The 12,079-nt window shown below is 36.7% G+C and overlaps 1 protein-coding gene across 1 annotated transcript in view; it reads right to left on the reverse strand.

The window, feature by feature from the left end:
- Arp5 (Actin-related protein 5) overlaps positions 1-12,079 on the reverse strand; it is a 77,508-nt gene that overhangs the window by 40,221 nt on the left and 25,208 nt on the right. Inside the window, exons 3-9 of the mRNA XM_068347236.1 lie at positions 9,602-9,708; positions 8,936-9,149; positions 8,330-8,613; positions 6,821-7,036; positions 3,800-4,021; positions 3,202-3,332; positions 976-1,114 (exon numbers count right to left, since the gene is read on the reverse strand). Coding sequence (XP_068203337.1) covers positions 976-1,114; positions 3,202-3,332; positions 3,800-4,021; positions 6,821-7,036; positions 8,330-8,613; positions 8,936-9,149; positions 9,602-9,708 — 1,313 coding nt within the window. The remainder of the gene's footprint in view (positions 1-975; positions 1,115-3,201; positions 3,333-3,799; positions 4,022-6,820; positions 7,037-8,329; positions 8,614-8,935; positions 9,150-9,601; positions 9,709-12,079) is intronic.

The raw sequence follows: 12,079 nt of genomic DNA on the forward strand, positions 1-12,079 counted from the left end.
AACTTTTTTTTTATGAATTTTTATGTCAGGTCTTTTTTTTTTCTACTTAATTTTTTAAAATATTTATAATAAATAGTTTTTCTGCAGATGAGTAGTATTTATCTTTACAGTTGTTTTAAGCATTCATTGAAGTTTTTTTTGGCAAAAGAAAAAAGGAGGTTACTGCAAAAACTGATTTTTCAAGAATTTTTTTTGGCGTCGGGGTCGTTCGCGTCCGAGTATACCCTTAAAGGGGTGTCCGAGGAGCGTACCTATCCAGGGTTAATTACTTCCTGGAAACCTTTCAACAATCAATTTCTGTCTTCTAAAAGCTCTTAAAAAATTATGGCACACTACAAAATGGTTCAAAATAACACAATATTATGAAAAACATGCATAAAGTAGTGAAATGGTGTAAAACATGAATATAGTACAGGAATCGTTTAAAAAATCTTTGAGGACTCTTTGAACTAAGTACACTCACGTATATGCAAATGCAACTCGATTGACAGATGAAACCCGATCTAAAGGTTTAAAGGTCGCTCATGAATGGCAGAGGCAAGGGACAGTGACATTGCCCTAGCAAAAAGGACAATTCCCCAAAGACTGACCATATATCATATGATCGACACTAACCCTTTATTATATGATCAGTGTCCAAGCCTCCTCTCCACCCAAGCTAGGACCAGGGAGGGCCAGGCAGTGGCTACTGAAGACTCAGCAGATAGACCTATAGGCTCCCCCAAGGCCCCCCAACCTCAGCTCACAAGGATGGTAAGGTTGCAGACACTAATGGCACTAATGAGTCTAAGCGGGACTCAAAATCCCGACTGGCAAACACCAGGCAGACACGTTACCAATCAGGCCACAACCACCTCACCAAAGAGGCATACTGTTTAACTGGCACAGCCATGATTTGAAGCTTTGTCTGAAAAAATTCTGTAGCAAGTTAAATTGGTTCTACAAGTCATGAGTAAAACTACATCTATGACAAACCTTATTGATGGCTTTGTATACATCCCAGTCTTCATCCCGCATACCAAAATTGTCATCTTTCTTCTCTCTTCTTGCAAGCTGGGATATGATACGCATTCTTTCTTGTGAAGCTGCTGTTCGACGTTTGGCCATTTCCTGTCTGAAAAGAAAAGTAAATATTTATTTTCCATCAATGCATTATTTAAAAAACAAATGACATTGTTTAATTTCATCCACTCCCTATAGTCTCATGCCCATACATGGGTGGTTACTACCAAGTGCGAACACCAAATGAAGAAAGTTCCTTCTCTAACATTATGCTCAGTTTCAAATATTCTGCAAGACCTGCAGTCAGTTCACAGGAAAGAAGGATGCAAAATTATAAGAAACAGAATCTGTTTTGATAATTTGGAAGATCATAGTGTACAAATAATTTCTTAATAAAAGCTTAAATCTACATGTAATTTACAGTACCAAAAGAAAATCCATGATATTGAAACCACCATTAGAGGGATAACCTTCATCCACCTGGATTTACAAGAGTTCTCTTCTTCCAATTCCATAAATTCAGCATCATTTACCTTTTTACTGTAAATAAGCAAGTTTCAGCTACTAAAATCAATGAGATACAGTACAGAACACTAACCTCGAAGAACTCTAAGGGAAAAAATCATGGAAAATCTGACATGGATCAAGATTAAACTAGAAAAGCACTCTGAGTGTGCTGACCTCTGCCACAGCAGCTTATTTCTGAAACCCAGCTTGCCTTTCCCAGAATCAATTTAGACTAAGCATATTTGGAGTGTGTGTGACAACCATGTACGAAGTTAGGGTTAAGGTTAGGATTAATTTGGTCGACTTTGACCTTGATCTAGGACTTTCAAAATTGAATCGCTTCCACGTCTCAACATAACAATTAATCCCTGGAAGTTTTACTAATCTATGAGTAAAAAGGTGGCCAGGAAGTTATTTAAAAACAAACAAACAAACAGGGGCGAAAACATAACTTCCTTCCAACTTTGTTGGCGGAGATAATAATCTGGATTCACACAAACTGAGTAGAAAGGAGTGAGTTCACCAAAAGTGTTAGAATATTTTGACTTTCTCTAAATGATCAAGTTGGACATAATTCTGGGACATCCAGGAAAATTAACAGGGGCCCCACTGCTGGGAGAACGCCACCACTCCAGTCCAAGACTCACAATCTGAAAGCCTCACCAAATCAATCAATCAGTATGCAAGTCACAATGTCAAATCTAGTATTAGAAATCTGATAATAATACTGTACAGCACCATATCAAAATTGCCAAAAAATGCAAGTAAAATGTGAAACTTAAAGTTAGAAATTTGTAAAAGATACTATATAAATTAGGAAATTATATCAACGATGCTCTGATAATTATATGTAAACATATTCACGATATCTAGCCTTTTTTAGGTCAAAGTCAGTGACGGGAATCTGCATGGAAACAGGAGAGCTTCCAGCACATGTTGGAGTGAGGTGATCACGGGGAGGGGGGGGGGGCCTCCACACAAAAGCAAGACCTGAAAAATTTGCTAATGTATATCCAATTTCTCTAGGCTCCTGATGCATACTGAGTATATGCAGAATCTTCAGGAGTATGCGATTTTGATGGGGAGAGAAACATACTACAGTATAGAGTTTCTATGTAACCATTTTAGGCACTAGCAAGGATAACGCCGAAGGTTCCCTAGTCTTACTTTTCCTCCTCAAAGCAAATGCTTTCCACTGAATGGGAGGCCACGATCTACACTTGGTACATGGCGATGATTGTGAACAACCATGCCCCCTACAAGAAGCAGAGTGAGTGTAGCTCCACAGCCAGTTTAGCCATAGACTAGTTACAGCGTCCACCCATTTCCCTGCATTTACATACATCCTACTTTGCTTCAATAATAAAGAATGAAGACAACAATCAATTATTCAAAAGAAAGAATAAGGAAAAGAATTAACAGCATTGGTTAGTACACAATAACATATATATACTAATTGCAAATGAAGACAAAAGTGAAGAGTTCTTAGACAGGATATGGGGGGGGGAGCTAATTGACTGTACTCACCACCTGTCATTTGGTACTAAGTTAATAAATTCAATAAGTGTTCCAGCTCCCCTGACGATATTCCCTTCAGTATTTCAAATGACAAAAGGTTTGCATACAGACACAAACAAACACACATAAAAAATCTTCAATAACCTTCGTTAAATAAAACGCAGCTACTCTTACCTCTTTTGTCTACGAGCAGCTCTTCTTGCCTGGATCTCCCTCCATTGCTGTTTAACTCCCTCAACCCACTGTTCTAAGTCAGCTCTCTTCTTTGGACTCAAATCTTCACACAACTTTTTTGGCCTGGGCTCCTAAAAGGGGTTTTACATTTTACTGGTACAGTATAATATACCTGATACTTCTAATCTTTAAGAAAAACTCACACTACTAGGCATAGCATCCCATTTCTATGAATGAATACCGAATCAACTGCCAACAATAACTTTTAAATGAAAATTCAGGTCTAGACAATTAGAACACAGTAAGAGGTAATTATTGCACTAAAGATGAAAGACAAAAACAAGGTGCATTTATGATTAAAAAAAAATTAGCCGTGAACATTCTATAATAATATGCAATCATATTTTCAATTCTCTTAATATTCTAACGATTTTTAAATAAATTTCTAATCTCTCATAATATATACATTAAAAAGTAACTAGATTGAAGAACACCTTTAAACATAACTGGAAGGAAACACACATATGATTTTACGAACACATTTCAATTAAAGATATTGAGACATGACTAAGCTGCACTACTGTACATAGCTCCTTACCTCTTCCTCTGTAGCAGCCGCAGCAGAACTTGCCTGCAGCATTTTTTGTCTAGTCTTCTCTATTTTCTGTTGAAGAACGCTTATCTTTTTTGTGAGCTCTTGAGGGGAGTTCACCTCAGCTTCCTCCAAAGCATGCTGGTACTCTGGCTCATCAGGTGTAAATTCCTCTAAAGCTTCTTCTAATTCCATGAGGTGTTTAAGTTCAGCTTCATCCTCCATAAGCTATAATTGTAAAAAAAATGTAAGTAATATTTTCTGACTATTTACAGACAATAAAAGTAGCAAAAGAGGTAATAAGTGATACAAAAATTAAAAACAATTCAAAATGGGCTTCCTTACAAATGAACACTACCTGTAGCAATCAAACATACAGTACAATAATTTGGAAACTTTCAACAAAAAAAATATAAACTATTATGTAGACCATCAAATTACTGAAATACAAAATAATTCAAGGGAAGTTACCAAGAATGTAGCAATGCATTGCCTTTCTCCAAAAAAATCTATATAAGAATGAAAGATTTATGGTTTACAAACAAGTTCAAGGCAACTAAAACTAGAGGGACACTCAGCAGAATGCAGACCTTTGCCACAGCAGCTTATTTCTTGTTAGCGTGGATTTTCATACAATCAAATATGAACCAAGTTTGAAATCTCTGTGACAAGTATATCCAAACTTACGGCTGATTACTTGATATAGACATATTACTCATCCGTGACCTTGACCTCTGACCTTCTAAAATTTAATCATTTCCAGCTCTTTACATAAGTTTAAAATCCCTGCAAGTTTCATTACTTTACAATTAAAATTGTCAGCGTAAGGTAGATGACCTGAATTTGACCTTTGGCTTGACTTTGACCTACAACCTTAACATGTATTACTTGGTGTGGATTTTCATACACTCAAAAATGAATCAAGTTTGAAGACTCTGACAATGATGTCCACTTATGGCTGATTAGGTGAATTGGACATTTTGCTTGATCGTAACCTTGACCTTCCAAACCTTAATGGTTTCTAGCATTTTACATAAGTTAATCACTGCAAGTTTCATTACTTTACGATTAAAATTGTGGCCAGGAAGCTGTTAACATACAAACAAACAGGGGATAAAACATAACCTCCTTCCAACTTTGTTGGTGTAGGTGATCAGAGCTTAGTAAGCAATATAGGTAACTCATTACTGTAATCCTCCCATGAAAACATGCAGAGGATTGGTCAATGTCTCCTCAGACTTGATCCAATTGGTTGTCCTGTGCTTCACTGACTGCTTTCTTCTGTTCAGGTAGAAAGTAATTGGGAAAGCCTTCCACTGGTTTCCACTCTTCTGAAAAACTAGAGAAAGACAAAATGAGGCTGGAGGTTTTTATTCCTACTAGTAACACCTGTGCTTGTCCTCGTAAGAACCAACAGTTGGTAGCAGGTGAGCCCCAGTTGCTACAGTGTGTGCTCATTCTTGTGAGACCTGATTACCAGGACCTGGTACATTTGCTTATGAGGAGGTCAGCCACCTAAGCGTCTTGGGAGCGTCCTGATGCAGGAGAGTGACCAGACTCATGACTAGAAACACTCAGAATTGGGATCTTACGATACCAATCTTTGGAACCGTGAGTGCGAGCACTGGAACTTGACACCAAGCTCCTTAACGAAGGTCAGGGGTTGATGTAGCATTAATCCCCCACCAAAACTATGCCAGGGAAATGTTAGTTCTCCCATGAAACTCAAAACGACCAGTCTTCCAGTGGTTCAATGATGCCTCTGAAAGTCTAAAATAGGCAATAGGGACAACAGCAGTAGCAGTGCATACCGAAAACTTCAGTATATACCACTTTAAGAGGGACAAAACATCCAAGAAGAGGGAAGAAAAGGGCGGCGCCGTTCTTCCCAGCCGACAGTGTGTATGCTTCGTCTATAAGATAGTTGTTACATCTAAGGCTTCTTTCCATTGTGGTATAACTTTCGGCATTCCCTCACTCTATGCACAAGACAGGGCAAAAGTGAAAGGTGTGAAAATGCCCTTCCCCAGAACTTGGCACTCTCATGGTTGTGAGCACCAATGTTTCTTCCTGCTAAGGAACAACTCTGGGACTCACACTGTCTCTCCCATGGGGAGAAAACCGGTAGAAATTACACAACCATAACTCCTAGCGAACGGACTTCATGGAATACAGATGATGCCTGCTACACAGTCTTCTTAGAAAAGTAGACTCGGCAAAGAAGCGATGGGAGATAGGAAAACTAGAAGTTTGTCTTCTCTTGAGCCGTGTAGTCGAGGACAACTCTCTCTCAGGGAAGAGAACACAGAAGCTATGGGTACTTCCCTTCTGACAGAGTGCCATCAAAACCCAAGACAAACTTCCTTAGGATCATGTAGCTTCACTAGGGATAAGACAGGAACAAGCACAGAATAGTATATTGGATATCGGCACATAACCATGAAACTGCAACACAAATGCAGTTAACAGGAATCACTACATATCCTTGCTTCTAAAATCCCTTAAACAAAACTCCAAGGACCCATTTCAAACAGAAATAGCTTAAAACAACCAGATGCAGATGCTGAACAGTAAATAGACACTCATCAGCAGCTGAGGACAAAGGGGAGATTATTATACCTATCAGGTGGGCAGTACTTCCCCGCCACCTCGTGGCCAACGATGTTTACCTTGTTAAAAGTTTAACGGCAAGTTCCAGCTTCCCTGAGGGCATACTCCTATTAAAGGTTAATAGTTTGTAATATGTGTAAGATCAAACAATATTTCTAATAGAATAGTCTAACTTACTGAATGACCTACTGCTATTTACAATTTGCCATATACAATACAAGGTACTACAGCACACTACAGTATATGAATAAAGGGGAAAATAGGGTATAGTGTCCAGTTCCTACGTTATTTCATTGCGACTTACATCCTTTGGTGGGAATTCTAACCAAGTGTTCAGCCAGTATTTGTGCTGTAGAACTTTAAAAACAGGGGGAGAAGGTAGTTAATAGAAAAAATAGCTATATAAAGCAATCATACCTTTTCTTCCCTCTTCCTTGCATTCAATTCTACGAGCCTTTTTGCTGCCTCCTTCCGCCTCTCTCTTTGCTGCTCAACGGATACAGTGCTGATGGGAGCAGCAACAAAAGGTAACTGAATTTTCTTGACAAATTTTTCATAATAATTAACATCTGTCCATCTTGAGATTTCATCCATGTAGTCTTCAGATATATACATATGGTTATGTATTATTTCCTGTAATATGCGAGACATTATAGAATTAACAACACATCATAAGGTACTCTAAATTTCTTTTCTTTAGTGGACGAGAAAACTTTGTTAGATTTATGAGTTGCCATAATTTCAAGAATGTAGTTATGAATGTTTAGAAATATGAAAATTTTCTTTATACAAAACAAATACAGTATAGCACAGTAATAACTCATCTGTAAGTCGTTTCACCTTAGGTCATTTCCAATTTTACATAGCTCATACTTGAATATTACAAATAAAAATTGAATCCACATCACAGTATGCCATTTTAAATGACCTTACGCAGTCCCTCTGCCACATGGTAAAAAAAAGAAAAAAAAAAAAAATTGTATATGATGATGTATTCATTCAATATAAAAATATGTAGTATTAGTACTTCACAGAAAATATTAGAAAAAAAGAATAAAAAAAACACTACATCTGACGATGACATTTCAATCTCTCTTGAAGTACACTACAGGTATGTGCATGTTTCCAGATTGTAGTGCTATTGGCTTCTATATTTTGTCAAGTATAACAACTGATTTATGAATGGTTATTAACAGTAGGATATGCTTAATGTCATTTCATTCTTTCTCGAAAGGATACAGCACAGGTATGTGCACGTTTCTAGATTGAAACTCTATTGGCATTGATACTTTCCCAAGTCGAACAACACGATTTGCGAATGGTTAATAAAAGTATAATATATGCTTAATGCTTAATCGGCGACTGTTAAAAATAAAACACAAGGTTCCAGTACTAACGATGCAAAATAATCTGGACATGATCAAGATATAAGTGAGAAAAAGTGATAACCACTGCAAGCAAATTAGGTTTGCCTCTGACGGTGTTCACCATCACATCAACCATGACAATGACTATCCTGTTATGTTAGTACAAGAGCTCCATTGTCTAAAACTAGGACTGTACTAATAACACAAACAATATTTTGAAATAAAAAAATTTGAGGCAGCTCCTAATAAGTTATGTGTACTCCAACACAAAATCAATGATATGAAACACCAAGTTTGCCTGCTTCTATGGGGTAGTAAGTGCAAGATCACACACCATCGGTAGAGGGAGATAAGACATTGGACAGCAGCCCAAAGGGCAAGGATATAAGGGAGGGAGAAATATAAGCAATGTGACTTACAGGTATGATTCATCACAATAACTATGAATCACTCTTACCCAGCAAAACATTCAACATTGCAAATACGTATCTTAAAACATTATAAATGCTTCATCATTTCTAATACTATAATATAAGATTATGGTTAATAAATTCCTTACCTCCGCTCTTGAGAGAGTGATTGCATTTAAATGTTGTGGAAACCTTAGCTGCAGCCACCGCCATAAAAACTTGGTCAAGTGGAGGCCTCCCATTCTGATCCTTCGACTGTTCATAAAATCAGCATATCCCTCAAGAATTGGTGTAATATGAGTTGTATAATTACCTATATTAATTAACAATCCATTGGGATTTTTTAGATTGTTTCTGTGATAACTTAGAAGGCCATCAACACAGTAAGTAACGCTTGGAATGCCATAGCATTCAAACAACAATTCGGACATCACTAAAAGAGAAAAAAAATAAAGAAAAATTAAAAACAGCTCTGTATCTTTGACAAAATCTTATTGCTTTCCAACATCAAGAAAATATACTGACAAATGGTTCAGTAACAAAACTGCACAATGATGTATTTAGGAAAATCTGTTTTATACAGTACTGAAAAGCACTGACTGAATCAAAGCATAAATATAAAACACTTTTCCCTCTGCTAATAATAACACAAAAATATATTCCATCTGATAACAATATAAAAATATTCATTGCCAAATATGAATCATGCACTCCCATCTCCCGACTACAAAAGAATAAACTTCATTTATACATACGCTGTCTTGAATAGTTTGGATTGCAGAATGCCTCCGTAAGAATAACAGGATGTGATACTTGAGGTGTGTCAATCCCAAGGTGCGAGAATGTGTAATCAAACATGGTCTCCTGAGCCTCAAAATGGGTTATAACATTCTCATCATGAGGTGATTTTAATTGAAATCTTACAGCCTCAATGTTGTTTATATCATTAGCTACAAGAATTTCTGTTTCCTGCAAGGAAGTGAAGGTAAAACTTGAAAAGGGCTTTCAAAGCATTTAGATAATTTTAAGGTTTATTTTTAAAAAAATTATTGCACATGGAGTATGCTTTTATTATTTTTACTCAAAGCAGCTCCTTGACCTTACACACAGCTTTTTGTTTACAGGGAAGAATTCATTTGCCATACTTTATGTTACTAAAGACATCTAAATATAGCATTAACTTTAATGAAGCCTTTCATTATACAATCAAAGATATAAAACTCACTGCATTTTTCTAAATTTAATAGTCCCATAACCTCTCTCCATTCAAAGAACATATACCACTTCAAAGGCAGTTATGTCATTTTCATTTAATTTCTTTTGATAAATACTAAGTACAGGTACTCACTATGAAACAAAATACAAAGAAAAATAATCACATATTCTAAAGAACTTATATTAACATTAATTTAGTAACTTACTGCAGCAGTCTTTTTTCCTCTATCTTTCCTATGTTTTGCATAGCAGTTACGAAACACAATCCTGGGTTCTTTATCAGTCGCCCAACCAACCCGACAGTGATAGGATCCTGAAAGAAAAAACATTCCAAGCTGCAATTATTTGTTTTATTTTGAAACATTAATTGGAAACATGCCTTAACAACCTGACAGCCCTTTTTTCTTATTCTGTTTGATTCCTCAATAACATAGATATTCATCACATGAGTTCAATTTGTTAAGAATTGTACTTTACTTAGGATAAAGAGCACTAATTAAATGTATATATACCTGTACTGTATACACACACATACATATACACACACGTACATACACACACACACACACACACACACACACACACACATATATATATATATATATATATATATATATATATATATATATATATATATATATGGATAAATATCAACACAACATCGTGTTCAATAGAAATAAATTTCTACCTCATACTTGAGATCGAATGCTGGTCCCTTCTAATGAAAGGCCAGGTCGAAACCAACCATGCCACGAGAGGCCATAAAAGAAGTCGGAACCTAACGCTACCCAGCGGTTAAGGATTTACCTGGCGAGACATCAGTCTCTTACCAGCGAGTTCTCCCCGACTTCCCGGCCCACCACGTGACACAATTGGTAGTAATTCATTCAAATTACCCCTAATGAGTCAATATGGATAAATATCAACACAACATCGTGTTCAATAGAAATAAATTTCTACCTCATACTTGGGATCGAACGCTGGCCCCTTCTAATGAAAGGCCAGGTCGAAACCAACCATGCCACGAGAGGCCATAAAAGAAGTCGGAACCTAACGCTATCCAGCGGTTAAGGATAAACTATAAAAAGACACATGTCAGCCGGTCAACATAAAAACTTTGAACTTTTGAAGTTCTATTGTTTCAACTACCCGATTAGGAAGATCATTTCACAACTTGGTAACCGCTGGAATAAAACTTCTAGAATACAGTGAAGTATTGAACCTCATGATGGAGAAGGCCTGGCTATTAGAATTAACTGCCTGCCTAGTATTACGAACAGGATAGTATTGTCCAGGGAGATCTGAATGTAAAGGATGGTAAGAGTTATGAAAAATCTTATGCAAAATGCATAATGAACTAATTGAATGATGGTGTCAGAGATTAATATCTAGATCAGGAATAAGAAATTTAATAGACCGTAAGTTTCTGTCCAATAAATTAAGATGAGAATCAGCAGCTAAAGACAAGACAGGAGAACAATACTCAAAACAAGGTAGAATGAAAGAATTAAAACACTTCTTCAGAATAGATTGATCACCGAAAATCTTAAAAGACTTTCTAAGCCAATTTTTTTTGCAATTGAAGAAGACACAGACCTAATGTGTTTCTCAAAAGTAAATTTGTTGTCGTGAATCACACCTAAAATTTTAAAAGTCATACAAATTTAAAGAAACATTATCAATACTGAGATCCGGATGTTGAGGAGCCACCGTCCTTGACCTACTTACAATCATACTTTGAGTTTTGTTAGGATTCAACTTTATACCCCATAATTTGCACCATGCACTAATTTTAGCTAAATCTCTATTAAGGGATTCACCAACCCCAGCATCATCTGCATATGCAAACCACATATCATGTGTATATAGTATGAAAAGTAATGGGCCAAGAACACTACCCTGTGGAACACCGGATATCATTTTCCTATACACTATGGTGCCCATCAACAACAACCCTTGAGATCTGTTGCTTAAAAAATCAATAATAATGCTAAGAAACGACCCACCCACTCACAACTGTTTGAGTTTGAAAACAAGGGCCTCATGATTAACATGGTCAAAGGCAGCACTAAAATCAGGACAATCATACGAACTTCCTGACCACAATCAAGGGATTTCTGTACAGCATTAGAGATTGTAAGAAGGGCATCACATGCTCCAAGGCCTTTACGAAAACCAAATTGCAAACTAGGGAATAGATGATTACCTTCAGCAAACCTATTAAGACGTTTTGACAGAAGACATTCAAAAACTTTAGATAATATGGGAGTTATGGAAATTGGGCGGTAATCAGTGGGACTTGAGCTACCACAAACACATTTACACAGAAAAGTAACATTACCAATTCTCCAACAAGTGCTAAAAGCTCCTCTTCTTGCTAACTTACGCAAAATAAAAGATAACTTTGGAGCTAAAAAATCTGCTGTCTTTATAAAAAACAAAGGAAAAATACCATTTGGGTTTACACCTCTATAAGCATCAAGGTCCATCAACAGATCTTTACTTTCACGAGATCGAAAAGCTAAACTAGTTAGTTTAGCCTCAGGAAAACAGGAATAAGGAAGTTCAAGTTTTGCATTATTCTGTTTACTGCCAAAAACATCAGCCAAAAGGGTTGCCTTTTCCTTTGGACAGTGAGTGACTGAGCCATCTGGTTTAAGTAAAGGAGGAACTGTTGCATCAAC

Source organism: Palaemon carinicauda, chromosome 23 (assembly GCF_036898095.1).
Source record: "Palaemon carinicauda isolate YSFRI2023 chromosome 23, ASM3689809v2, whole genome shotgun sequence".
Taxonomy (NCBI): Eukaryota; Metazoa; Arthropoda; class Malacostraca; order Decapoda; family Palaemonidae; genus Palaemon; species Palaemon carinicauda.